The 27,713-nt window shown below is 49.7% G+C and overlaps 7 protein-coding genes across 7 annotated transcripts; 4 read left to right on the top strand and 3 right to left on the bottom strand.

Annotated features, from left to right (window-relative positions):
• Positions 1-12: 12 nt before the first annotated feature.
• Positions 13-2,953, bottom strand: F5J12DRAFT_762791 (uncharacterized protein). Its single transcript, XM_051742146.1, has 2 exons — positions 2,822-2,953; positions 13-2,767 (listed from the first exon to the last, which is right to left on the bottom strand). Exon 2 carries the CDS (start codon positions 2,758-2,760, stop codon positions 127-129), a length of 2,634 nt encoding a protein of 877 aa, XP_051604467.1. The 5' UTR covers positions 2,761-2,767; positions 2,822-2,953; the 3' UTR covers positions 13-126.
• A 122-nt stretch (positions 2,954-3,075) lies between these two features.
• Positions 3,076-4,553, top strand: F5J12DRAFT_803613 (uncharacterized protein). Its single transcript, XM_051744464.1, has 3 exons — positions 3,076-3,285; positions 3,346-3,579; positions 3,640-4,553. Exons 1-3 carry the CDS (start codon positions 3,124-3,126, stop codon positions 4,249-4,251), a joined length of 1,008 nt encoding a protein of 335 aa, XP_051604466.1. The 5' UTR covers positions 3,076-3,123; the 3' UTR covers positions 4,252-4,553.
• A 507-nt stretch (positions 4,554-5,060) lies between these two features.
• F5J12DRAFT_713502 (uncharacterized protein) lies at positions 5,061-5,222 on the bottom strand (the record flags this gene model as incomplete). Its single annotated transcript, XM_051740836.1, has 1 exon — positions 5,061-5,222. One exon carries the CDS (start codon positions 5,220-5,222, stop codon positions 5,061-5,063), a length of 162 nt encoding a protein of 53 aa, XP_051604465.1.
• Positions 5,223-16,677: 11,455 nt separating this feature from the next.
• On the top strand, positions 16,678-18,062 carry F5J12DRAFT_313427 (uncharacterized protein). Its single transcript, XM_051738858.1, has 3 exons — positions 16,678-17,147; positions 17,209-17,317; positions 17,368-18,062. The coding sequence occupies exons 1-3, from the start codon at positions 16,955-16,957 to the stop codon at positions 17,807-17,809; spliced, it is 744 nt and encodes a 247-aa protein (XP_051604464.1). The 5' UTR covers positions 16,678-16,954; the 3' UTR covers positions 17,810-18,062.
• Positions 18,063-20,534: 2,472 nt separating this feature from the next.
• Positions 20,535-22,287, bottom strand: F5J12DRAFT_803589 (uncharacterized protein). The gene is made up of 4 exons (XM_051744463.1): positions 21,445-22,287; positions 21,369-21,386; positions 21,162-21,315; positions 20,535-21,104 (listed from the first exon to the last, which is right to left on the bottom strand). Exons 1-4 carry the CDS (start codon positions 21,859-21,861, stop codon positions 20,842-20,844), a joined length of 852 nt encoding a protein of 283 aa, XP_051604463.1. The 5' UTR covers positions 21,862-22,287; the 3' UTR covers positions 20,535-20,841.
• A 526-nt stretch (positions 22,288-22,813) lies between these two features.
• F5J12DRAFT_925117 (uncharacterized protein) lies at positions 22,814-23,902 on the top strand (the record flags this gene model as incomplete). The annotated part of the gene is made up of 5 exons (XM_051749359.1): positions 22,814-22,946; positions 22,974-23,124; positions 23,280-23,324; positions 23,390-23,440; positions 23,506-23,902. The coding sequence occupies 5 exons, from the start codon at positions 22,814-22,816 to the stop codon at positions 23,594-23,596; spliced, it is 471 nt and encodes a 156-aa protein (XP_051604462.1). The 3' UTR covers positions 23,597-23,902.
• Positions 23,903-25,284: 1,382 nt separating this feature from the next.
• On the top strand, positions 25,285-27,510 carry F5J12DRAFT_313103 (major facilitator superfamily domain-containing protein). The gene is made up of 7 exons (XM_051738856.1): positions 25,285-25,669; positions 25,766-25,831; positions 25,939-26,099; positions 26,155-26,500; positions 26,552-27,050; positions 27,107-27,376; positions 27,435-27,510. The coding sequence occupies exons 1-6, from the start codon at positions 25,523-25,525 to the stop codon at positions 27,355-27,357; spliced, it is 1,470 nt and encodes a 489-aa protein (XP_051604461.1). The 5' UTR covers positions 25,285-25,522; the 3' UTR covers positions 27,358-27,376; positions 27,435-27,510.
• Positions 27,511-27,713: the final 203 nt, after the last annotated feature.

Raw genomic sequence — 27,713 nt, 5'->3', positions numbered from 1 at the left:
TCAGGGCTGCGACAGGTTCCTCACACAACAAACAACCCCAAGCCGTCATGAGCTTGCCAATTAGCTGTGTTATTCAAATCTATTACTGACAGTGCGGATAAAAGAAATGAAAATATGAAATCCAAGTCAACCTACCCTTCCGCCAAGCCTAAGTGCTCCGAGCATCTCTCTCCCCCGTTCAGCCGCAAGTGACCCTTCCCGAACGCGCCGTCGCACCAGCCTCCCAATACTCCGCCGCAGCTGGATCTGTTCATGATCACCCCACTCTGCCTTCCATCGTACCAGCTCATCCCAAAAGTCAAACGCCATCTTAGCGTTTCCGACATGCAAGGACGCCCTGATGCAACACTCGCCTATATTCGGCGTGTGTACCACACTGCTTCGTGGCGTCACCTGGACGATCTCCCACACGTGCCGCAGGTTAGCTTCCAAAGCCTCCGTAGTTTCCGCCCTGTCGCTCACACTCGCAAGGATCAGTGCGGCCATCGTCTTCGCTGACAATGTCTCTAACCCATACTCGTGCGCCTGTTTTACCAGTATGCCCGCGAGTTCCAGGTCTCCTTGCACTAACGCTTGATGCATCACTGTACCAAACGTAACCGCGTCAGGATGCAACCCGGTCGCGAGCATCCGCTCCACCAAATTTGCTGCCATCCGCGGCGAGTGTCGCGAAATAGCCGAAAGTGCCACGTTGATGTCGTAAAGGTCCGGTATTTCTTTCCGCCGGAGCAGTGCGCGGTATGGTAGTAACCCCTGTCTCATCCTGCCAAGCAGAAAGTAGCCTCTCGCCAGGGCGTTCAAGTCAGAGTGAGCCGCTTTGTCCAGTGGTTCCTTCGACTTGTGGAATGAAAGCAACACCGTCTGTGCGAACTGCGACATGTCTGCTAGTCTCGTCTCCTTCTCCACAATGGTGTCTTGTAGTCGTTCAGCGTCATCAGCTGTTCTCAGCATCTCTAACTTCTCCTGCGTGCGAGAAACGAGGTTCGCGAACAGAGACACCACCCGGATCATTGCCGCGGCATTCCCAACCACGAGCTCACGGTCCTTCCCCACGGTATATCGCTCCCAAAGCGCGCGCGCAGACTCCGCAAAGCCGTTCTTTGCAACCATGGAAACCAGTGCGGCGCGCTCGTATGGCGGGATAGGAACTGAAAATTGCACAAGCTGCTTCGCAAGTGACCGTGCAAGATGGACGTTATGCCTTTCCTCCGAAAGATAATTCATCAGCCATACGAATGCCCTACCCCTGGGAGACATATACCGCACCCTCGAGGGCATCTGGGGTGACTGTGTGCGGCGGTAGAACATCTCTGCTGACGTGCCGTCCCTGAGCAGCCGCGCGCGGTTATAAAATAGCCAGACAGTAGCTTCTGGGATGTCCATATCGCTCACCAGTGAACACATGAGGGTGGCGCAGCGTCGAAACTGCTCGGTAGTACATGACTCAATGGCAGTATGCAAGAGGTCGAGTATTCCTGAGACCAATTTCTTGCTATGTTCCGTCTGCACTCCTTCGTCGTAAGTCTCGGTCATTGCAACCATGAGCTCCACTCCTAGATGGTGCCAGCCCCAATGGAAGCATGCACGGGCAAGGACGTTGCGTATGATCATACTAAAATCATACTTGGTCGTTGATCCAGCGTTACTCTTCGCATCGACATTTATATCGACATGACGAAATGAGTCAGGAGGGATATGGTGATTCTCCGTAAGTGCGCGGAAAAGATCAAAGGCCTTTTCCTTGTCCCCAAGCAAAACGAGCCCATGGACCACGCCATAAGCTGCGAGGATCGTTTCGGATGGCCTATAGGACACTGCTTTCGCACCTGTCGGCGCTTGCCAGGCCCTGAGCCACCCCAGGAAGCGAGGAAGGGCAAGCGCGATGATATCTTGGGTACACGTGTCCGGCTGAACATCATCACAGACAGTCCTTATTGCGTGGCAGGCAGCGTTGACAGGAAGCGAGTCGATCCGGCCAGCTGAGTTGATGAGAGTGAGAAGTGCAAGAACCGTGCCTTTCGCTAGCAGATGTGGATAACGGGGCGAGACGCAGAGGAGAGCCGCTGCAACGCTGGCTCGGTCCCGCAGTCTAAATGTGCCATGGGCACAGCTAGGGTTGCTATCAGGACTGTCGGTGTTGTGGCGGAGGGTAGCTTCCGGAGGAGCACCAACATTAATATCAACATCAGCGATAACTGTGGGTGAGTTGGGGGGGGTGTTACTAGAGTTGGCATCGTCCTTGCACTCGGCCAATACGTCTGCTGTAATACTATCCACGATATCCTGACATCCATGCTTAACCGCGCCCTGCGCGATACAACAGAGAACGTCAACTGGGAGAGAGGCTGCGATATTAGAGTCTTGCGCGCGGAGAAGCATGTAGGCCTGAAAGGGGCTATATTTGCTCTCTTCGACCACAGTCTTGCCCGCGACAGTCTTGAGTTCTTTGACCCCCTTCGTTGGTTCAGAGTACCGCGAGATGCGGAGTACGGTCCCAAGCAATTCAGGGTAAGGGTTGGGGAGGGAATTACTAGTGTGAGGTAGAGGTATATTTGCTGGAACCACAGCCGGGTCCTGAGGAGATGTAGCAGGAGCGTCGTCGCTCTCATCACACCTGTTATTGGAGGCATGTCTCGTGTGTCTGAGATACGGCTTGACATCTGAGAGTCTTCCGTGCTGCACAGTCTGGGCTCCCTGGAGTCGTACAACTGATGAGAGATTTGGAACGTGCACACGGAGGATACGACGACAAAGTAACATAAGTTAGCTGCTTGGAGGCTAACAGTGAGCTCGTCATCAAAAGCGTCAGCAAAAGACACACCACATGCCGCATCTATGTCGGTTCTTCACAGGGAACTCGGTACGCCCTGATTGAACGCGACGTCTCTTTTGGCCTGTCTGCAAGCAGCGCGCCTTCAAAACTTCCGAAACGAAAATTTGGGCAGGAGGTTGGCTGATGACCAAACAACTGCAAACACAAATCCCACTATTAGGGGAGCCTTTCTACATTTAGGAAGATGCTGTGGATTGGCGCCTAGATATGAAGGGACAGCAGCTGAGGAGCGCCAAGGAACCCTCTTGTCTTCCTTCTTCTACGTCCTTTGCGCTGGGACGTCGCTTGCGATGCCGAAATTTAGCTACCTCGTTCCAGGAAAGCAAGAAGAACTAGACGTAGAATGGCACTTGCTGTGGGAGCAGGTGGAAGAAGTCGCCAGGTCTTGTCCCAATGTCTTCGACAAAGCGAGCGAGATCCAGTTGTGGCTCAACAGCTGGCGCTCTGTCATGGTATGTCTCCCACCCTTCGTATGAATAGTCCGATGTAACGGTTGTTTATGACTGCCACAGGGTTTGCTACAGGACATTGACTCTAGGACAGAATCTGCAGGATTAACGCCCGTCGAGCCGTCTGCCGCCCTTGAGAAACTTATCATGGATGTGAACAAGAAATGCAAATCATTAGAAGCGCATGTATATGATCCGTCGCTGCCAGTGTCAGCCCACGGGAAGATGTCAGTTGGAAACAGCTCATCGAACCCCACGGACAAGGGAAAGTCGAAGTCCGGATGGACGGTAGTACAGGCAAGTGATTCTGTCGAACTAGGTAGCGCTCAATTGGAATGACTTACGCTCCGCCGACAGGACCGTCCACAGGCGTCGTCTGCTCCAAAACCGACGAGCGAGCTGCCGTTATCCGGGTTGTTTCAAACTTTCCACCTTCCAAGCTCGAAGGGAGCCTGGTGCGGTACAAGCTACTTCTCGCCCGAGTTGTCCAAGCGATCTACGCCCTCTCCTCCCCCATCTCCATTCCATGTGATCGTCACCAGCTTGCCCAGAGCAAACTCACCTCCTCGATTAACTTCACCCACCCCTCCTAGCGTGGCGCCCAGCAGCCCTGCCCTTTCTGCCCGCTCGAGTTTTACCAGTCCCCACGAAGACTGGGATGACATTGACCGCTTCTACAGTGGCAATGGACCTGCCCAGTTCCCATACCAAGGTTGCCAACTTGCTCCTCCCTCGATCATTCCATCTCCTCCACCTCTTCCACCTCTCCCGACCTCATATCAGATCCGCAGAGCACGGCGCTCCCAAGACCCCAACTTTATGTCGGACCATGAACTCAACCTCTTAATAGAGCGTCGCCAGCGCGACATCGAGCGCACCCAGCTGCAGATCTCGCGGATGCAGTCTGAAATAAGTCATGCGATCGCAGACATCACAGAGTGGGTCGTTGAACTGAGACACAGGAAGTAGGACTCACGGAGTACATGGGGAGCTAAGTAGTGGAGCCGCCGTGATATGAATCGTTGTAAGCGATGAACCTTTGACTGCTGCGTGTCGAATCCCTGTACTTATGTTAACAAATGAGAATGGTCTGTGTGTAACTTGTACATATGTATCTTCACGGCATACATGCCGCACGAAACAAGTATTTTGTGACGTTTGTGTAACATGCCAAGTTGTTGATTCCGGTGTTAGGATTCTCTTTTTATTTATCAACATCGGTGTGATAACCAGTATCGACCGATCATCACCGACATCACCTGATACACCCAGGTAGATGTGAGGTGATGTAGCTTGCGTCTGACATTTCTCGCCCAGACTGATGATTTTAGAAAGAATACTTCCGTTCTTTCTCCGTCATATCAACTGCATCATTAATGTGAGGAACAGTGTGTGGAGTAACCAGATATGCAATGGGTTTTCAATATCAAGCATATGAACACATTCAAGCCATGCAAAAAAGCACACCAGTGTCTGGCAAATTGGGATCCAACTTCAACCCATAAGCACTCAATGCAACAATTCTGAGTTGAACTATCCATATGATCAGCAACAATGAATACAAAAATAATGTAAAACTCACATTCCCCAGATAAACGAGCCATGGTGGTGGCCATTCTTCATGATCATGTATGTTGCAACATTGATGTTCTCACCACTGCAGTCTCCATGTACATGAGAAGGTATTCCATATTGTTGAGTAGCATGTTTGAATAAGCAAAGGACAGTCGATGACCGGTTGTTGTTGCTAGCACAAATTGTGGTAACCTATGAGTGAATCAACAAATGTGACAAACTTGAGAAGGAGATAGATGTACTGTGTGGCAAAAGCCATTGATAAACCCATGGATGACAATTCCCCACTGGATCAGCTTGTGGTGGCTGTCAATGTGCCACAGCACATTTGGCTGTTTGACATGATACTTGCATCTTGTTTTCATGTGGTGGTCTCATAAAGCTTGACCTAGTCAATCAATCCTTCGAAGCGACTGAATTATGTGGCAATGTTGCACACAGATCCCCTGTGCTCACATAAACCCCATGATATAGTGAAGGCTGGACTCAGGCCATCTCTTCTTGAATGCAGTAACAAGCTTATTGAGCTCCATATCTGTGATCTTCGTGTATCTTTGTTCAATGCTGTGAGACTTCATGTAAGAACATAAGGTGTTTCTGTGGATTCCAAGGATGCACACAAGCTTGGTGGTGTGGATTTGCCTTGAAGTTGAAATGGCCTCCTCAAGAATGCCAACATTGATGACTTTCCTTGGTCATCCTTGTAAGCCAGTGTGAATTTCCATCACAGGCTCTGGGATCTCTACAGTGTCATTGACACTAATCATGAGTTGGCATGACAGACCATTAGTGTCAGCAGCCATTTATTCAAATGTACTCACTGAGTCCTCATGCTGTCTCAATAACATGCAAGCACTGCATGCAGTCTTCCAATTGACTTGGCCACCAGTGAGAGCCAGTCAGACAGATCAAAGCTGAGGTGGCAGTCTAAGTGAACCAAGTCATCATCCTCTTGAGTCCAGGCATGGAGAGCACACTGGTAAATTTCGGATAGCAAGTCAAAAGCAGTGAGGAGATTGGATGGCCACAGTGTGGTGCTCACAGGTAGCTGAGGGATGGCACTTGGGAGTGAAGTCGCCATCAATAACAGAGTACATACATAGGTCTGGACGCATGAAACCTAAACCCACATACAGCCAAACAAATAACTGACATAATTTCAATGCACAATTTTCTAGGCCTAACCTTTCCGGTGTTTTGCCCTAATCATGACTAGTCCTTCAGCACCAGCAACTGTGATGGCCACCTGCCATCCTGACTTTTATTTTGAAAATGGCACATACATTATCCTGGTTGAAAATTTCCTTTACAAACTCAACCACAACATCTTGGTGAATGAGTCAGCCTTCTTTTCTGACCTCTTTTCACTTGGCAAATTCATGCCAGAGGACAAGGACAGGGAGGGGTGCACTGATCAGAACCCAATTATTGTGAAGGACAGATTCCTCACTACAGAAATTTTTGACTTGTTCCTCAAGATCAAGTTCACATGGTAAGTCTATGAGTTTCTGCTCTGATGCATGTACTGATTTCACCTACTAAAGTCCCCACCCACTTGCTAAATATTCTGCAGATGACCTCAAGAACCTCCTGGAGTTTATCTGCAAGTTCCAATGCAGTGCATGCCTACTCAGCTTCATTACTTCCTGCATCATCAAGAAATCATATTCCTTCCATCCTTCCAAACTCATTTATCTGGGCATTGAGTACAAGATTTGGGCACTCTTTGAAAGAGGTTTTATGAGGCTCTGCAACCTCCCTCTGACAAAGATCAAGAAGATTCACTGTCACTGGATGGGGATGGAAACTTACATTGCCTATGTTTATGTCAGGTCCCACCTGGATGAGTACATCCACACAGTTGCTGTGGAGGCCCCCCCTATCATACATGCCACTTGCTGTCAGGTGTTATGCTACTGCCAGGGGTCTTTCCTTTTTTGACTTCTCATGGTCATGTGCGTCACGTGTCTTGTCGTGTCGCTGGTGGTGGTGGTCGTGCTGGGAGTGCATATGCTACAGGGACGCCTCGGATCTCCGGTTGTCCAGGTATTTCCAATACCTGTCGAGACTCATCACTCTTGATCCGTAATGTTCACCGCTCTTCTGATCGGCGAGATGTTCACTTCGTGGTCTGGCTGACTCCTTTTTATTGCCTTTATGTTGTACTATAGATCCGGTGTCTGGCTCCTCGCTGCGCATCAACTGCACAGCTGGTATAGCCTTCGTTTCCATCCCTACCCCCATCTCTGACACCGGATGACTCTTATTTATTTCAAAGATTAGTTCGTTGACTGCTGCGGATACGCGTCACGACGCGTCGCTCGCAACTGGTGCGGTACTCTTACTTAGGGGTATATAAACCCACGTACCATACCTTGTATCCTCAGTTTTTCGATAGCTTGCAACTGAGCTAATTACTTTGCTTTGATCCTCGTCTTCTCTCCGTGCGAACAACCTTAGGGACTTGCCAGTAGACAAGACCTTTGTCGGATCCTCGCAATAACTCAGCCATAGGGGTTACGACACGTTCGGCCTGTAGACTCCCACCTTGTGCGCTTTGTGCCTATTCCATTTGAAGAAGTCACCGTGCCCGGGCATAACAAAATCGAAAAACTCTACACAGCTTTTGGGACTCGTCGACCTCTTCACGAAAAGTCTACTCGTCCCTGGTTACTGAACTTCAACAAACCGTTCTTCATCAAGAAAAGGCTCGTCGGTCTCCCTACATGTAAAGACTAACTCGCCTTTGTTCCCGCTCCTCAATTCGACCTTAATAAAGTCAATAACAAAATTGAGAAGCACCCCTCCTCCCTAAATCAAATCCACCGCTCTACAGGCAGCCATTAGGCTTTAATAGATCGCCTCCCTAGAGTCAGCGCTCGTTGATCCCTACGTGTAAATCAACTCGTGCACCTCAAATAACCCCTCTACACTGACAGGTTTCTTTCGAGAAATAAATCCTCCCTCAGCCTTTCGTTGTCACTATCCGTCAAAGTGTCAAACCCTCAGAAGTCGAGACCACCGGTTCCTCCTCATAATACACCTTTAGGACTCGGTAGGAACCCGCCTTTGCCGCCGATACCTGGAAGACTTGGGCCGTCAGCCACAGCAAGTAATCCCCGGTTATCTTATCTGTCCCGTTTTAGGGAATCGGAAGTTGTGCTTAGTTCAGAAGAAGAAGAACAAGAAGCACGCAAATCACCCATTATGTCCATGACAATCGGTCACGGAGAATCAGCCCCTGAGATGCCGCCGAAGGTATACTCCGAAGTGGAGCTGAAGGAGAAGTTGGAAAGACAGATGCACTCTTTGGCAGAGGACTGGCGCAAGATTGCTGGTCAAGGTCAGTCGAGTGATCCCTTCCCAACAGGTACGCCCATGGACTTGGCTCTACGAGCTTGGTACGCCAGGAACTTCAGAAAGGTAATTCCCCCAGAGGGCCCCGTTGGTGGGTCCAGTAAGGGTAAGGCCCCAGCCGAAGATGGCGATGACTTGTATGATGTCCGCCCACCCAACGGAGGTCGGGAATTTAATGTCGGGCATCCCGGAGAATACGACGGAAGCCACAATGGGCTTCAGACTTGGGTTACCCAAGTGGAAGGTTATCTTAACCTTAACAAACATGTCTACAACACAGAATCGCTCAAGATTTCTTTTGCCCTCACATATATGACAAAGGGAGCCGCCATGTCGTTCACCGAGAATTATCAAAACGAGAACAAGCTTCTAGACAGAACCATCTGGTATTCCAACACATTCCAGAGGTTTGTCGAACGTCTTAAAGCTACTTTCGAATCCGGCGATCAGACCACACTTGCTATCTTACAGCTCTCCGACATCTTGCAAGGGAAAAGAGAATTGGAAGCGTATATTGCCGAGTTTACGGGGTTGGTTAACAAGGCCCAACTCAAAGAAGAGTCACGAGAAGCAGGGATCTTCTTCGGGAAGGGACTCAACAAGGAATACCGCGAATGGGTTCTCAACTCAGGGCGCACGCCTTCCACAGTTATCGAGTGGATCCAGTGCGCAGGAGAGGCTAGAACGGCGATCGCGACCAAACATATCCTTGAAGGAAAAGAGTCCCGGTACGAGCGAAAGTTTATCCACTATCGCAGAAACTCCCGAGATCCTGATGCGATGGATGTCGACAAAAGAAGGCGAAACGTATGCCGATCAAATGAAAACGTAACGTGCTTCGAATGCGGAGCAAAGGGTCACTTCAAGCGTGACTGTAAATCCCAGAAACCCAAGCCCTTACCTGGCGTTTGGGTCGTTCTTTCCTCTGATGGATCGAAGACCGCTTACGTAGGAGATCGTCTGGCAACAGATGATGAGATGAAGGCGCATGGGGTAAATTTTTAAATGGGACCGCGGCAACTCCTCACGTAGGTCCCATTTCTGTGTTATCCGCTATTTGTACTACTACCACAGATGATGAATCAACAATGCGAGCTGGTTCTCCTCTGGGAAGAGTCTGGTTGCTGGATTACAAGGCAGGAGTAATGGTCTGCATCGACTCGGGTGCAGAGGTGTTGCTCATCTCGGAGCGAATTGTTCAAAAATTGAAAATCCCGACTTACCGCATCAAGACTCGGTTCAAGACCACTTCATTCACGGGAAAGGATGTCGAATGGGTAACTCGGAAGGTCGCAATACGAATCATCATCAAAAATCGTGTCATACGGATCAAGTGTTATGTCGGTCCATTGGTCAGAAAGGAACACATCCTTTTGGGAATGCCGTTCCTTCGATTCTACAAACCAAGAATGGATTGGGAGAATAACAAGATCTCGTGTTGGGATGATGGGTTTGTGCCTACCCGAGAAACTGACATTTACATTAACAGTCAGGTTCCCTACTACGAAGGGTATGCCGTAAAATTCAACAAGGACGGTTCAATCAAGGAAGAACCGGCGGTAAGTGCGATTAACAAAACAACTTTGTCTACAGAACTTGAGGCCACCCTATCCTCGACTAAGGAGGAAGTAATACTTCCGAGGGAGTATCAAGAATTCGCTCAAGTGTTTTCAGAAGAGGATATCCTGCTACCGGTCCATCGACCTGGTTTGGACCATGAAATCCGCCTAAAAGAGGATTTCAAACCCAAGAAAGCTTCGGTATATCCCATGTTGCCCGAGGAACTGAAGGTCCTCGATGAATTCCTTGACGAAAACTTGAAGTGCAAGAAGATTCGACCCTTGACTTCGCCGCAAGCAGCACTGGTCTTTTTCGTGGCAAAGAAGGATGGCAAGAAGCGGTTAATACAAGATTACCGCTATCTCAATTCATTCACCATTCCCGATGCCCATCCACTGCCTAATGCACAGGCGCTCTTCGACGAGCTGGTCAAATCCAAATACTATGCCAAGTTCAATATTCACTGGGGTTTCACTAACCTCAGGGTGAAAGAAGGAGATGAGTGGAAAGGGGCTTTTATAACCCCTAGAGGATTGTTCGAACCAACGGTAATGTTTTTCAGACAATGCAACTCACCTCCGTCCTTTCAAAGGTATATGGACCAAACCTTCGTGTCCCAAAGAGGAAAACAGGTTGGGTACATGGACGACATGGCAATCCACGCCAAGACAAAAGAAGAACTTCGGACACGTGTTCAAGAGTTTTTGGAAATTTGCAAGAAAGAAGGACTTCGCCTCAAGATCAGCAAATGTGTCTTCGAGGCCGAAGAAATAGAATTCCTCAGAATGATTATAGGAAAAGGACGTCTGGAGACTTCCCCCACGAAGACCGACGCCATTAGTACTTGGGAAGCCCCTGAAAATCTTACAGGACTTCGTTGGTTCCTCGGATTCTGCAACTTCTATTGCAAATTCATCCCTTCCTTTTCAAGCGTCGCTCGTCCACTTCACGACCTTACAAAGAAAGGAACGTCATATGTTTGGACCCCAGAGTGTGACACGGCTTTTGAAAAGCTGAAGTCTTTGTTATGCTCCGCTCCGGTCCTCGCTATTCCGGACTTCTCGAAACCCTTCGCTTTGTTCACTGATGCTTCCAAACTCGGCACTGGTGCGGTACTCGCGCAAAAGGGTTCCGATAACAAATGGCACCCCTGTTCCTACCTCTCTCAATTGCTGGTCGGCGCCGAACAGCGTTACCAAGTCTATGATTTGGAAATGCTGGCTGTCATTCGCGCCTTAAAGGCATTCTGCCCATACCTTTTATCCCCTGTCAAACCCACTGTGGTCTTTATGGATCACAAGAATCTCGAATACTACCGAGAACCACAGCAGCTTACCCCACATCAAGCACGGTGGGCTGCTACGGTTCAGTCCTACCCGATTAGGTTTTCTTGGCAGGCCAGATGTCTTCAGGTCCCTGCCGATACCTTATCCCACAAAAATGAAGAAGCGGAACCTGCCCCTGTTGCCACGGTCCTTCCCCCGGACCTTTGGCTTTTGTGGGGGGTGGATTCCCAAATTCGACTCGTTTCTCCCACTTTTTTGCTTACAAAACTACAAAAACAACGCAAAATCAACCGTCTTTGTCGCGTTGGACGTTTGCTGATGAGGAAAGCAAAAACTCACTCCGACACCAAACCATATTCCCGCCCGTCTGAGGAAACGCCAAAGGGGAATGTACTCTCGAAAGCTCGCCCAAATGAGGAAATCGCCAAAGGAGCTAGAGGAGTATATGCAGTGTCGACCGAGCTGTACCAAGAAATTGTAAAGGATGCTTCGGAAAACCCGAAGAATCCGGAACCCTCGAGCAACGTAACAACGGCCGAAGATGGAACAAAACGTTTCAGAACCACCCGGTTATACATTCCCCCCGATCACCGCCGACACTGCATGAAGTCTTACCATGATCACGAATCGGCAGGACATCCAGGACAAAAAGCAATGTTCGCCAAGATGAGAAAAGAAGTATGGTGGGAAGGAATGATGAAAGACATCAAAGCCTACATTGCCGGATGCCCGTTGTGTCAAACTACGAAGGTGATCACCCATCCTCCTACGCCACCGGTGGTTCCCCACGAAACCCCAAAAACACCTTTTCCCTTCCAACAAGTCTCAATGGACCTTGTTACGGATCTCCCCATCTCGGGAGAAGAAAAATACGATTCGATTCTCATGGTCGTCGATCAGGGACTCACTAAAGCTGCCATGTTCATTCCGTGTCACAAGACTATTGACTCCATCAGGATCGCCCGACTCTTCCATTGGTTCATCTATGCCCGATTTGGTGTGCCGGAGTCAGTAATCTCCGATCGAGGCCCGCAGTTCACGTCCTCGTTTACAAAGGAACTTTACAAGGCTATAGGAGTCAAGACGAAGCTGTCGACTGGATACCACCCTCAGACCAATGGAGAAAGCGAACGCGTCAACCAGGAAGTGGAGGGATACTTAAGGCTGTACTGTTCGGATTTCCCGAACTCTTGGGCCGTGAAATTACCCTCTGCCAAGTTCGCCCACAACTCCCGGGTGCATTCAGTGCATCAGATGACTCCTTTTTCCCTGATCCTCGGCTACGAACCCTCCCCTTACCCAGAAAAACGGCTAGCTCCGGTTCCCTCGGTGGAAGAAAGGCTAGAACAACTCGCAGCAAGCAGAGACATCGCAACCCTCGCCCATAAAAAGGCACAGGAGTTGATGAAGGCTCGATCAAAAGGGACTTATGTTGCGCCCAAGGTCGGAGATCAAGTTCTCTTGGATACGACCTACCTGTGCATCAAAAACCAGTGCGACAAGATAGCACCCCGAAGACTCGGCCCCTTCAAAGTGACTCAAGTCGTCTCACCTGTCGCGTTCCGACTGGACCTTCCCGCCACTTGGAAGGTTCATCCGGTGTTCCACACCTCTCAGATCTTTCCGTTCACCGAGAACGAGACGTACGGTGCTGCGCCCACAGCCCCTCTTCTGGAATTGGTGGACGATGAAATTGAATGGGAGGTGGAGTCAATAATAAATCACAAAACTGATGGTCGTGGCAAGCGGAAATATTTGGTCAAATGGAAAGGGTTTCCCCATTTGTCAAACACCTGGGAACCCGAAGAACATTTAAAGGAGCACGCTGTAGAGGCTCTTGACCAGTACAAGCTCGCCCGTCACCTCAAGAATTAAATGGACTCCCCTTGCTCAGTAAACACCGAAAACGACTATGCCGACCTCCCCGCCCCCACAGAATCCTTTTGTCACACCGACGACGACGGGTTCATACCCCCCGTCAGTATCTATGCCCCGACCTCACCTCCAACGTCCCCCACCAGCTTTTATGTCTCAGGGTACTCCTCGCCCATCTCCCAGCCCCATCCGATATCGCCCCCTCTCTCCCGCACTCTCCGACCGTGCCCACTCCAGGGAGTCACGGTCAGGCACGCCCCTGCCCCAAAGGTCAGAGTCCCCCTCAGTGAGGACAGTAGCCGCAAGGGAAAGGGTAAGGCGAAACCTGACCATGACCCCGATAACTCAACTGCCGGCTCCGGTGCCACCGATGCTCCCAAATCTACCCACTTACGCACCGCCTTCTCTACCTACTCAGACTGAAGTCATCGCGCGGCCCTCGACATCCTTGCCACAGCCACCTCTGCCAGGATGGACCAGCAAGGATTACCAATCCCAGCGGCTGAATACTTGGACGTTATTCGGGCACTTGACGTCTTCCACGATGGGGACAACATTAACGGGTGCACACCAGAACAAGTTACATATTTTGGGATGCTGTCTGAAATCTACCGAGCATCAGACGTAATCAATGGACTGGTGTCAAAGATCAGAACTCGGAAGCTAGCAGGAACCGCGCCCCTATCCGAAGTCGTAATGATCGACATGCTCAAAAGAGCTTCTTCGGATCTTACTGAGGCCATCACAGGAGGGGCTTATCACCATTTACGTCAACAACAAATTGGAGAGTTCCTCGCTCCGCCTGCTTCCCGACTTCTTGATCAGATAATCCCTAAAGAAGTCGAACCCATCGAGGTCAGGTTAAAAGAAGACGTCTCAGATCAGGAGAAAGAAAAGGCTTGGCGCGCCGTTGAACTAGGGTTTGTAGATTCCGGGGACCTTTTTAAAGAGGTTGGTGCTCATCTGGGAACAGGGACTCATAACTCCGCTTGGGAGGTACTCCTACAGGACGCGTCGTGGGCCGGTATCCATAAAAACTATCATAATGCCGTCCATGCCACCGACCCTCTCCCTGCAACTCCCTTTGTCCCCATCCCTGCAGATCAACTTCGCTACTATCTCGGAGGACAGTCCCCTGTACCCCCCAAGCATCCCCTCTATCAACATGCCTGCTACCAATGCCGTTACTTGGGACATTGGTCATGCCGCAATGGACGTGGTTCCTGTTTTACTCCGGCCCTCGAGGAGCCGTCTTCTCCATCACCATCGTCGCCCATCGCCAATAGAACGCGCTCCCACGTTTACACTACTCATCGACCCTTATCCACCCGCCCAGTCAATGCGACTTCCGACCCGTCCTCAAGGGTCTGAGGACCTTAGAGGGGGGGTGATGTTACACTACTGCCAGGGGTCTTTCCTTTTTCGACTTCTCGCAGTCACATGCGTCACGTGTCTCGTCGCGTCGCTGGTGGTCGTCGTCGTGCTGGGAGTGCGTATGCTACAGGGACGCCTCGGATCTCCGGTTGTCCAGGTATTTCCAATACCTGTCGAGACTCATCACTCTTGATCCGTAACGTTCACCGCTCTTCTGATCGGTGAGATGTTCACTTCGTGGTCCGACTGACTCCTTTTTATTGCCTTTATGTTGTACTATAGATCTGGTGTCTGGCTCCTCACTGCGCATCAACTGCACAGCCGGTATAGCCTTCGTTTCCATCCCTACCCCCATCTCTGACACCGGATGACTCTTATTTATTTCAAAGATTAGTTCATTGACTGCTGCGGATACGCGTCGCTCGCGACTGGTACGGTACTCTTACTTAGGGGTATATAAACCCACGTACCATACCTTGTATCCTCAGTTTTTCGATAGCTTGCAACTGAGCTAATTACTTTGCTTTGATCCTCGTCTTCTCTCCGCACGAACAACCTTAGGGACTCGCCAGTAGACAAGACCTTTGTCAGATCCTTGCAATAACTCAGCCATAGGGGTTACGACACGTTCGGCCCGTAGACTCCCACCTCGTGCGCTTCGTGCCTATTCCATTTGAAGAAGTCACCGCACCCGGGCATAACATCAGGATCATAAGGGGTGTGAAGAAGACTGGGGTGCAGTGTGGTGGAATGGCATGGGGTGACTCCTCCTCAATGGAAGGAGCCCATACAGTTTCAACGACACTATTGATCTCCTCAAGAAATTGCAGTTTGGCCATGTCAGCAAAGATTGCAAGAGGTATATGTTTTCGAATATAATGCACATAAATAAACCACTCACCCACTCCCACTGATTCATTACCCATGTTAGAGATTGTCTTGTCCAGAGCATTATACCTATGTAGGTCTTGTTATGTATCATTTGTTACTTCTTGTAATTGTATGTAGAAATGTGGTGGCGCATCGTATAAATTGACAAGACTTTGTTTAAGTCAAAGTTATCTTGGCCTGGCTCATAAGCCAATTTCGAAGCACAACTAAGTTGTACTATATACAATAATACAATTACATGGTGGTACAGTTAAAAATAATGGGCGCAGCAGTGAGGCAGTGAGGCCGCGACGTATGGGTGATGCGGCTGATTGGACGCAGTGGTGTTTAGTTTCTCGCACTCCCTCTGTCCTTAGTAGATCTGATTTATATGTGGCGTTGTTCCTCTCACATTATATCTACACACTCCCCCTCCCTACTGTATGGCAACAACAAGTGAAATCAACAAGTGAACTAGAAGAAAACAAAAATGCTCTCCAACCAAATTTATTTATCTGTGTACTATATACAATAATACAATTACATGGTGGTACAGTTAAAAATAACGGGCGCGGCAGCGAGGCAGTGAGGCCGCGACGTATGGGTGGCGCGGCTGATTGGACGCGGTGGTGAGGCCGCGGCATATAGGTATCGCGGCTGAACGGACGCGGTGATGTGGCGATGCGACCGCGAAAAATAAACGTGCAGATTTTACGCCATAAGCACGTGAGTGTTTCTTGCTGTATGCCATCCAAATCACGGGGTCCGTTTCGCCCCCCTCTCCGCACGTCACTATATGAGACCACACAAACCCCACGAATACCCAGTCAACCCTAGGATGCACTGCATTCCACAATCACGGTAGTATGCGGTGCTTTTTTGCTGTATGCCTTCCAAATCTTCAATGACGAAGGTTAACGTCTGTTTCGCCCCCCTTTCCGCACGTCACTATATGAGAGACCACGCAGTCATTTCTTCCATTACTCCCCTATTCGTGTACAAGCATCCGAAATGCAGGGCGTCTCGTGAACCTTCCAGGGCACCAAGGGCGACCTGACAGCTGTTTCCGATATGCCAGTAAAAACAACTTATCTTTCTTCGACAGCTGACGACCTCCCCGAGGAACGTGCATAATTTCAGGTGGCGCTTGGGCAAGGCGACTTGTCCAGTGTGCCAGTAAAAACACCAGATCTGATTGTATGCACAGAATTCCAATGTCATCCACCATCGACCTGTCTCGTGCAAAAAAAATTGAATGCAGCCGGCTCACATCCAGTCATGTTGGATATCTACAGGGTATTCGATCTTGTCTGACTGGGATCTACACAGTTCTCACTGGGATTAACCATTATTAACGATATAGCCCAGCGTCCGTGTTCACCTCCCAAAAACGCACAAGTGTCGTCAGAAAGATGGATCTCCTGCAGCGCATGGCTCGAGCACACCCCCATCAATGCCGCGTCCCTGTTCACGACAGAATCCGCATGTCTCAAGCACGCCTACAGGTTGCTCTTATTAACTGTCTATGAAACAAATACGGGCCTGTCGAAGATGGGCCACACGAGTGGTTGCCCGGATGTACGATGTCAAAGCATCCTGCCAGGGGACCCGGCAATACCGCTTGACGTTAGTAATGTCCGGTTCCGATACTGTCATGGAATCCTACGGGGCTATAAACCATTTTTGTTCTCTTCTCCACCGCCAATATTGGCACCTGCTCTGTCTGCTTTCGATTGTCCCTACCAACTTTCGCCCTTCATCCGGATCCTGCTAATATGGCCATGGTCCACACTTTGGGCCTCCTCCACGACTACGAGAACTATCGACAATACAGCGTTCAAGATTTCTTACGCTTCGCAAGGACAAGAACTCAAGTAGCCGGAATAGTCGTTGCATGTGACCTTTATTATATCCCTTCTCGATCGTCCTGGTACCATGAATTTCTTCTTGTCCATGTCGATATGAGTGGTAAGTCCACTAGAGTTCTGTAGGACCTCCTTACGAAGCTACGTTATTAATGTATTGGTAGGAGAAAGGCTCATGCTCATCGTCGAACGTGTTCCTAGTAACCATGGTATGCAAGTAGTATCTTCGAATGGTGGAGTTGCCAGAGACACTATCACAGTCCTGCGAGCGAGGTATGTTGTCCCCGGCTGCAGTGACTGATGCGTCTAATATTTCTACACAGGCAGCGGCATGTGTACTGGCAAAGCACCAGTGAAGCGCCCATATGCAAGGGTATACTTCGATGGCACCACCCTTCACCCCGCCTCTTGGACATCGCCTTCTTTGCAAGCGCGGCATCCACCACTTTCAAATACTACAATTTTTACACTTGCCAGTGTTATTGGTACGCGAGGGTCACCCTGGCTGCGATGGCGAGCGCGTTTCCGTCTTGTTCCAGGGAAGGCACTACGTCGTTCGCAAAGAAAAGGCTCGCGGTGTTTGGGTGCTACAAGCCATCACAGGTTCAACTCATTGTTGACCTTCATATTAATTACTGCCAGGATTTGCACCCATCCCCGGTCGAGACCGATCGACGCCCCTCTCGCCTTGTCATACCCGATATTCTCTTCGGTTTGGCCACATCCATATATAGTCATCTTTCTAAGAGGTGGATGATGACTTGAGACCGGCGACTTCTTGTTTTCGGTCCATATTTCTGCGACCCATGTATCTGTCTAGCACTACGATCATATCATAGAAGGTATTTATAGTCATTGCTCCCCCCAGCTAGGACTGGGTATGGTAGTTTGGTCGATTTTGTTTCTGTATATCACATATTTAAGGCATATGTACTGTACTTATGGCTGGAACATCATGTGACTAGTTATCGGTGCCTTGTACTTTCTTGCACCGCGCCCAAACCGCGCCTTGTCAGCGCATCGAACGCGCACGTGATTCTATCATCTCCATCCGGAAACCGCAAGGCCCGTCCCAATATTCAATGTAAAGCAGTGGTCCCCACACCCTCTCGCTTTCGAATTGTGTCTGGCTTCACGGGTGTGCTGTAGCCTTTATGCTGCTGCAGCAATGGTTCTACTGCACCAAGTGGCACAACACCTTTCTTTTTGACTACATACGTTGCCACATGGTTACTTGAAGCTTGAGGGCCGAACGCAGCGCGATTGGTTACTTGGTTCGGGTCGACAGCCAAGCATGGGTGTCAGACAACCAACAAACTGCGACGTACACTCTCCACGTCCCCCGGGCCACCCCCGGGCTACCGGCCTCCCAGAAGTCGATCTTTGATGCCGTTCGCCGATTCAGAGTGATACCACGAGCCGCGGAGCATGGTCGCAAGCAATTCAGGTTCATTGTTGGGGGGGAATTACTAGTGCTGCTAGTGCGAGGTACATACAGGTATATTTGCTAGTGCCACGATCAGGTTCTGAAGAGATATAGGTGTCGTCGCTCTTAATGCACCGATTATTGGAGGCATGTCTCGTCCGTCGGGGATATAGCTGAACATCTGGGAATTTTCCGTCCTGTAAAGCTGTCCTCCTTTGCCGCTCTCTGGAGTCGTACTACCTGTGAACGATCTGCAACATCGACTGAGGGGCACCAAGAAACTTATCGCGTTCTTTCTCCTAAATCCTTAGCAGATCGTCCTTCGCAACGCCGAAATTTAGCTTCCTTGTTCCAGGTAAGCAAGAGGAATCAGACATAGAATGGCACTTCCTATGGGAACGGGTAGAAAAAGTCGCCATGGTTAGCCACTTGCAGCTCAAAGGCTGACACTCTATCATGATATGTCCCGCCCTGCGAACAAATGTCTTATCGACTAGTGGAGGGTTTGCTACAGGAAATTGACTCTAGGATAGAATCTGCAGTGTTGACACCTGTCGAACCGTCCCCCTCCCTTGAGAAACTTGTCATGGACGCGAACAAGAGGTGCAAATTATTGGAAGCGCACGTATGATTTGTCGCTATCAGCAGCAGGCCAAGGGAAGACAGTATTTAGAACCAACTCATCGAACCCCACAGATAGGGGAAGGTCAAAATCAGACTGGACGGTAGTACAGGCAAGTGATTCCCACCCCCATCAACGGGCGTCCAGTTGAAATGACTCAGAGTCCCTCCGCCGACAGGCGCCGTCTGCTCCAAAGCCGACGAGCGAGCCGCTGTTATCCGAGCTGTTTCAAACTTTACATCTTCAAACACAAAGGAGGCTTGGATCTACGCCCTCACCTCCGTCGGCATCCCCCGTCATGATCTCCAGTTGGTCCATAGTACGTAAATTCGATGCCTCAATCATCTTCGCCTGCGCTTTTAGAGTGTTGTCCAGCAGTTTAGCCCTTTCTGCACGTCTGAATTTTACCAATTTGCGCGAAGATTGGGATAACACTGGCTGCTTCTTCGTTGGCAATGGACCTGCCCAGTTTGCGTACCAAGGTTGCTAACCTCTTCCTTCGACCCTTCGACCCTCTCTACCTCTTCGGACCTCATTTCAGATAGATATTACGCAGCACCGCTCCCATGGCCCCGATGTTATGTCTGATTGTGAGCTCAGCCTCGTGATAGATCGCGACATTGAGCACACCCAGAAGCAGATTTCACGCAAGCAGCCTGAAGTGAGCCAGGCGATCGCAGACACCATGGAGTGGGTCGTTGAGCTGAGGCACAGGAGGGAGGACTCGTGTACGTGGGGAACTAAATGATGAAGCCGCCGTCATATGGTGCGTAAATCGTGCAATGCAAGTGAAAAAATTTTGAATATTGCTGCGTGCCTTGCGCATTTGAATTCTTGTATGTTAACAGATAACGGTAACGATTTGTGTGCAAATTGCTATCTTCACAGCACACATGCCGCACGAAACCAGTATTTTGCGACGTCTTCGCAGCGTATATTCTCGTACATCGTTGGTTCCAGTACACATAGGACAACTTTCAAGTAGCTACGATCACCAGTATTGATCGGTCCTGGTCATTTCTCGCAGAGGTGAAGGATAGTGCTGCACCTGCGGGATAGATGGTCCAAACGCAGAGTACGTCTCTCAGCTCCTGGTATATTGAGAACCACTCTCCAGGATAAAGATATGAAACATAGGAAGTATTGTGATAATATCCTCCGTTTCTCGAAGAAGGATACCGGCTGAGATCTTGGATCTGTACTCACTTGTTCTAAATGGTAAGGAGGCCACGGGGACTCCAACTTCTCAGACTGGTGACGTGCAATCTGGATTGTGCCAGGCGACAGCATCATCTAGAGTAATGTCGTCCCATAGGAGTGTTGCAAACCAGTACTTATTCTGCTTGGGACAACGACGGTGCTTACAAGTTACGACTAACGCACAAAGTGGAACGAGGGATTTGCGTGTTCGGAGAAGAACAACGATACTACTCGTAAAGTGTAGTGCATAATTTGCATGGTTACATACGTGCATATTAGCAGTATTCGGAATACAGTACAAATTGCGCCAAAACGCTATCAACGTCAATGAATGATATATCTACGCCCGACTCGTCGTCAGCAGGACATTTGTTTTTACTCTTCCGTGAGTGGGGGCTGTGTGCCGATTGCGGTAATATTTTTGGGAGCACTCTCCACACGCCCCCCTGATATTGACAAAGAACGTTTCAGGGATGCAACTCGGCGTTTAGCGGGCTCTGAAGCCGCCTCCAGTGCAGGTAATGACTGCGATGCTGAGAGAGGCCTGGGTCATGCGCGAGTTGCTGGCGGAGGGGGAGCGGATACGAGTGATTGCCGCCTCTGAGCTACGGTTTGCGCCATGGAAGGGCTTTGTTCGAATGCATGTTCGACAGGGGAGACCGGCCACAATTCAGAGGAATCCGAGATCTGGTCTTGTGACCATGGCTGATCCCATTCAAAATCCTCCAGTAGGGACAACGCGTTCTCTCGCTCCCGCCTGCCAAATTCCTCAATCCGAGTCAGCATACGACTCGCGAGATCTTCCAAACGCCCTAGAATGAAAACGCGCCAAGTGAGTGTCAAGGTATATCTGCTTTATAAGGTCCTACCTTTGAGCGCTCCTTCTATTGGAGATTGCAAATAGGTTTTACGCAGTACTTCGCAGACGAGGCAGTAAAGCAAGAGACGGAAATCCATGCTCTTATGATTTGTGTGTAAAATGAGGTCCACAACAAGGTAACCCTCATACAATCCGTCGGCGAGCTGAGATATGAGGAGTCAGGAACACGCATCATATGCTAAACCAGGTTAGCTACCCAAAGCACGTTGACGAGCTGCACAAATAAAAATACTCAACGGTGACCCCATTGGCCCGCCCGGAGAAAGACATACCTCTTCTTTCTCGTCTTGAGTCAGAAATGGTTTAGTGTGGACGAATTTGGACAATTTGAGGCAAGCTTGCTTGAACGTTTCAGCATCTGGTCTGTCATACTGCTCCATGAAGGTATTCCTGGTTTCTACCAGCACGGGGGCTGCATTCCTCGGAAAAGTGTCGATCAATCCATAGCGAAAATCAAATATGTCGAGTAGCTCTCCGAGCGAGAGATTAGATTGAGTATGATCACTTGACGGGACGCTGGGGTGGTTCATACCGAGTACGAATAGAAGAGAAGAAGAAGTTACAGATGGGTTTGCAGAGTCTCGACGGATGAAGACTCGACATTTTATGCTGACGGTAACAAAGCAATGGTGGACGGCGGTGGAATCATTGTCCACCTTACTGATTGCACGATTCAACCATGCTTCCATAAGACACGGTGGAATCAATGGAACAGAATAGGGCGCGCCTTACACGGGAAAGGTGTCTGCAGCAATAATTAGGGTCGCGAAATTTCGTGGAACCAGGTGCACCTCTGGTCAGAGAAAGCATGGTGGAATCCCCAGCGAACTATACGCCAGTCTGGTAAAATGTCCGACTTTTCCCAAATATGCATTGACCTTTTGATGATCAACTCGCACGCTGTTCTACGTTGTTGAAAGGCCTTCGCCACCACCGTGTTTTGCAGCCGCTGCTGTTCCGGAAATGTACGGCTGGGCTGGACACTGCAGGAACAGCAGCAGCTGCCATGCAGTGGATGAAGAACAGGTCAATGAATATATGGAGGGCACTTCGTCTGTCCAAGTGAATGCCCATCACGTGGCATGGCGATGGAGGCGTCGTGCCGGCTAGTTCCGGAGCAAATCCAGATGGTTCTCGAAAGAAAGCCACCCTCACTCAAGGGCTGGTCGGGTCGCTGACCTAAAGATGCGCACAGCGTCGCAGGCCGTAAGGCCTGGGGCAGCAAGCTTCCCTTCCCTCCTTCTCGTCTTATTCCCAACCCGATGTATACCAGACCTGGGATGGGTCACCCTTAGCACCGCGAGCATCATGTCTCGTCGGTCGCTCCTTTGGAACTTCCGTTGTTGCTAGTCCTACTGGTAGCTACCTAACTGGCTCAGGATAGGCGGCGGTTGGGGTAGCGGTAGCCCCCTGACGAGAGCTTTCGCAGGCTCGAAACCGCCGTACCCTCCCTCCCCTTACCTACCTCTATGCCTACCGTACACGCGAGGAGCGACTGACAGAGGTAATAAGTAGATAGACAGCCCTGATAAACTGATATCTCCCCAGTGCACATAGACTAAAACCACGGGGGGGGGGTTGGCCATCAATGGGTGACTGGTCGTGATTTCATCTCCATGGAAGATTTCGATTATTCCTCCAATGTGCAAGTGGGTGCCTCAGCCCTGGTGGAATCGGGCGAACCAGCGCCAACAAAGAGCTCCCCAGCCAAACACAGACCATCCTTGCCACGGTGGTGGAGTCATCCAACTTACCACGATCTTCGTCGACCCAAGTCACTGACTCACAACTCTGTGTCCAGTTATGCCAACGGTCTGCAGTGTTGCAGATGCAGATATCTTTGTGTACTTGTCATCAGCGGACGTCGTTCGTTTGGAATATGAGCACGCCGCTCACATATGGGTCGAACGAAACGATAACGTTGCCTCGGGTGTTGTGGTTGTTCCTATATAGTAAAAGGGGATGAATTCCTTCGTCCGCTGTTTCTAGTTCCCTTCCTCCGGGGCGTCTCCGCGGTTTCTTCTGGTCTCATCAACGATGACGATCATAATGCTCTCATACTACGCACGTTTGCGCTTTTTTTTGTTACTTCTCGATGACTATACAGCTACCATCCATTGCCTATTGTATTTGACCCTGCCAATGGCGCAAAGTGAGCGTTTTATGCCAATGACGTTGCCAGCGTGCAACTTCTCATCTCCGTTTTCTTTTTCACAGAATATGGGACCCAGAAGGGAAAGAATACATCGATATGCTGTATGCTAACTCGTAAGCTATCTTTTTGCTACTGGCTCATTTCTCCCTGCTTACACGTGGCTATTTCTTGGTAAAGGGCTGTCAATAAAGTTTGTACAGCCTGCCCTTGCTAATATGGACAAAAGACTGGTTCATAATTCCAATTATTTAGGGCGATTGTCACCCTAGATAGTTTCCGCACCGCTCGAGCAGGCCCGGAAACTCTGTCTGTCTTCTCGGGCCTTTTACAACTCTATTTTCGGCAGCGTCTTTCCGGTGAACATTGGAGCCGAGACAAGTTAAGACGGCTGTCAAACTTTCCGGGGAGTCGGCGTATATGAAGGAAAGGCGTTCCGAGGGAAGGGCGATGGCGTTGGGCGCCGAAGGCAATTTCCATGGTGGAATTATTGGAGTTAGCAGGTCTGTACTTGTCGCTTTTACTTCGCCGGCGCTGGGCGCTGATCGCCGATTTAGCACTGGGTTTCCCACCGATGGCACACTAATCTGGATAGCCTTGAAGGTATCTTGATGGCGTAGGTCCTACATTCCACAATATCAGCAGCGCCCGGACAGGCCGCTACGGTGTCGCAGAGGGTTTGGAGCGTGCGCTGGAGCTCTATGGAGAAACAGCGCTCTTGATGGAGCCTATCCAAGGCGTAACGCGGTGGGTTTCAATACTTGTGTTCTTTTTCGGTTTTTTCTGTCTGACACCCCGCGTTTCTAGTATCTTTGTTCCACTCCCTGGCTGCCTAGCAGGAATTCGAAAGCCGTGTACCAAACATAATGTATTGTTGATGTGCGTCGAGTTCCGAGCGGTAGGATCGTTATTGTTGTTGTTTTTGGGGTCTTGTGAAGTTGGTCGATTGTCTCCGAAATCGAGATGGAATTCGCTCACCTAATTTACTCACTAAGTGTATCCCGTCTCCGCGGTACTCGCCGAGAGAGACTATGTACTGTATTGGTCCAGGTGAACATGGAAGTATCCACGGCGCGCAAGCTAACCTATACACCGCCATTCTTCCTACATGATGATCTAACCCTCTTCCCCCCCAGCAACGTTCTTGATGTACAGTGGCAATGACAACTCTCCGTGCCCTCGTTGGAGAGAATTTCGGCGAGAGCACTGGATGTCTTGGAGAATTTTTCGTTCGAAGATGAAGGCATTCAGACCACTGCTAGCGAAACAGGTTAGCGGCAGGCGCCTGCTGAATGCAGCCGTGATCGACGAGGAGAAAAACCCTCGGGGAGGGATTGGTTGGCAGTTCTGCTTGCTGTTGAAGAGCCACGGCGTGCTTGCGAAGCCGACGCGCATGAACATATAAGTATTTGAGTTGCCATCGTCAAGCCACTACCATTTCACGAAAGTTGTGTCGGATCAGTATCCGCTTCACTCCACCTTTCGTGATCGCAGAGTGTGCCTCCAGAAGGCTGCGAAAGTGATCAGTAACTGTCTCGCATGTAACTTAACTGAGACGCAATACTTCTGCGCAACTCGATGATGTTCCCGGTGAAGCTGAGAGCTAGAAAGGGTACAGGGACACCACCGCCATTTGATTCTTCCTATTTATCTGAACGTTGACGATAGGTGGACACCATCCCACTGATATTTTCGCGTAGGCACTCGGCACTATGTTTTGTAACACATCCACACGAAACCAAGTTTGTGTTAACCTGTTATTATTCCGAAAAGTAACCGAGTAGCAGACGAGAATAAGACTTCGCCAGTTTCCTGTAAGTGTAGCTGGTGAAATCGTTCTAACGTTAAATTGGAGCAGATTGGAGCAGACTTCCACCTAGTTTCGAGAGATGTCGATTTGTTTTATGTCGGTTTGCGGGTGCGGAGAAATGCATGGGTGACGTACACGTAAGCCACTCGACAATCACTTTGCAATTGTAAACATAAACTACTCGGAAGCGCCACCAGTCACCACAGCCACCACTATTCTAATCAGAGCTAGCGTTCCCTCTAGTACCGTTCACCAACGAAGAGTGAACCGAATTTTTACAGTTTCTCAGAGGAGACCTTTTACATAAATTATAGCGCAATGTCTTGACAGTCCTTTCTTTCCCTTTCAACAGTCCCGTACACTATCCTGCCTCGTGCATGTGAGGAAAATGACCGTCGATGAAAGTAGCCCCTTACTAGAAAACTCGCGGACGAAGACGAAGACTCCTCTGCCTAAGACACAGCTGGGGCTTGTCTTGTTTGTCCTTCTCACTGGACCTATGTCAGCGCAATATATCTTCCCATTCATAAATCAGGTGAGTACCTTGAAATATGTGCAAGGTTACTGTGGAGCGCAGGGCTGATTGGACGACAAACCTGATGCGGCCTCCACACCTACCAACACTGCGTAGCTGATAAGGGAGCTAGACGTTACGGGTGGAGATGATCGCAAGGTAGGATACTATGCTGGCATTATTGTGAGTGGCGATTTCTTCCTTTTCCGTTGTTGCGTTGGGACCATATCTGGGTCTCGGGAATGCAGTTTCATAAGATTTATACGGCTTTTCGAATAACCCACTTGTAGGAATCCTTGTTTTATGTCACCCAAGCGCTGACGATGTTGTACTGGAGTCGCTTATCCGACCACATCGGTCGCAAACCCGTCTTACTTGTTGGCCTGATGGGTCTGAGTGTGTCTAATCTGTGTTTTGGACTATCCAGAACGTTCTGGACGCTCGTCGCAAGGTGAGGATTCCTGTAGTGCACTCAGCTTGAGACATAATGTAGATTTTGGCTGTAGTCGGTGCATTGCCGGAGCCTTGAACGGTAATGTCGGCGTGCTGAAAAGCGTCATAGGGGAAATAACCGACAACACCAATATGGCCCAGGCATTCGCGCTTATCCCTGTTGCTTTCACCGTTGGTGCCTCAATCGCGTACGTAAATAGTTTTCCACGCCCACTGGGGGCTAAAAGTCCGAACCTTGACAATCCCCTGTACGGTGGTAGTTTGGGAAGGCCGCATGACTATTGGCCGGAGCTTTTTTCAGGATCATTCTGGGTGCAATACCCGTACTTCCTGCCTTGTGTCGTATCTGCGTCGTTTGCTGCATTCTCCTTTTTTATAACCGCATTGTTTTTGAAAGAGGTGAGGGTGCAGCGCATACCACACTGAACAGCTAACCATCTCAGAATACAGTCACTGCCGTTGAAGCGAAATGGGAAGAATTCACAGCCAGACATACCTTCAACAAATTCTCAGAATGACACCCCGGGTGATAGAGATACTTCTCCTGTACCGACTCTTACCCTACTCAAGACCTATTCGGTGATGCTACCTATCGCAAATTACGGTGTACTGGCTCTCGTCGACATTGGTTTATTTGCTCTTGTACCCTTGTTTTACTCAACTCCTGTCGAAATTGGGGGATTGGGCCTCTCACCGTTCGCTATTGGCGTGTGGATGATGGCATTTGGCATTGGAAATGGCTTGTTTCAAATATTATTCGTGGCTCGAGCAGTAGATCGTTTTGGTGAAAGAAGGGTGTTTTGTTCGGCCGTGCTTGCATTTTTCCCTATAGTTGTTGCGTTCCCGATAATGAGCTGGGTTATCCAAGCTCAAAAAGAAGTTACTCCGGCCATCTGGGTACTCGTTCTTGTACAACTACTCTCGTGGGCGGTGGTTGATGCTGCTTATGGTACGTGCACCCGCTACTCGATATCGATGGGTTCATCCACTCAGGCGATTGATAAGCTGTTCTCTTTGTGTTTGTCACGAGGGCTTCGCCGAACAAGCATTCGCTGGGCACAGTGAATGGCATTAGCCAAACTACGACATCAACTGCGAGGGCAATAGGACCAGCGACATTTACATCACTGTTCGCGTTCTCAAGGGAGCACGACTTACTTGGAGGAAACCTGGTATACGCTGTGCTTCTGATCCTTCTATGTTTGTTAGTCTTCTTGTCGCGACGCCTTCCAGAGTTAGAAGACGACGAGCAGTAAGGAAGGGGGTTCACAGTTGGTAGGCGATGCAATGCCCTCGATAGAAATAGCATGACACTTAACCACTACCATCCCAGGACACTTAGGATGATTTTGTCCATCATATATTACCAGAACAAAACCTGCCGTCGATGGCAGGCGCCTTGGTTACCACACATTACAGATACAGAACATCAGAAAGAACAGTCTACACAGATGTGGTGCAATAATTCGCCATGCTCTAGGTGTCTCCCCCGCGGACAAGAAAAATGTTATACCAGCCCCTTACTACCGACTCCTCCTTCGGCCATCAGGCCATCGCTCCATTCCACCTTACTTATTTGAGGAATGCTCTCCAGCTGGCCGTACCTGCCTTT

Source organism: Pisolithus orientalis (assembly GCF_024613125.1).
Source record: "Pisolithus orientalis strain OTSU chromosome Unknown F5J12scaffold_3, whole genome shotgun sequence".
Classification (NCBI taxonomy): domain Eukaryota; kingdom Fungi; phylum Basidiomycota; class Agaricomycetes; order Boletales; family Pisolithaceae; genus Pisolithus; species Pisolithus orientalis.
This window is presented reverse-complemented; position numbering and strand designations above follow the sequence as displayed.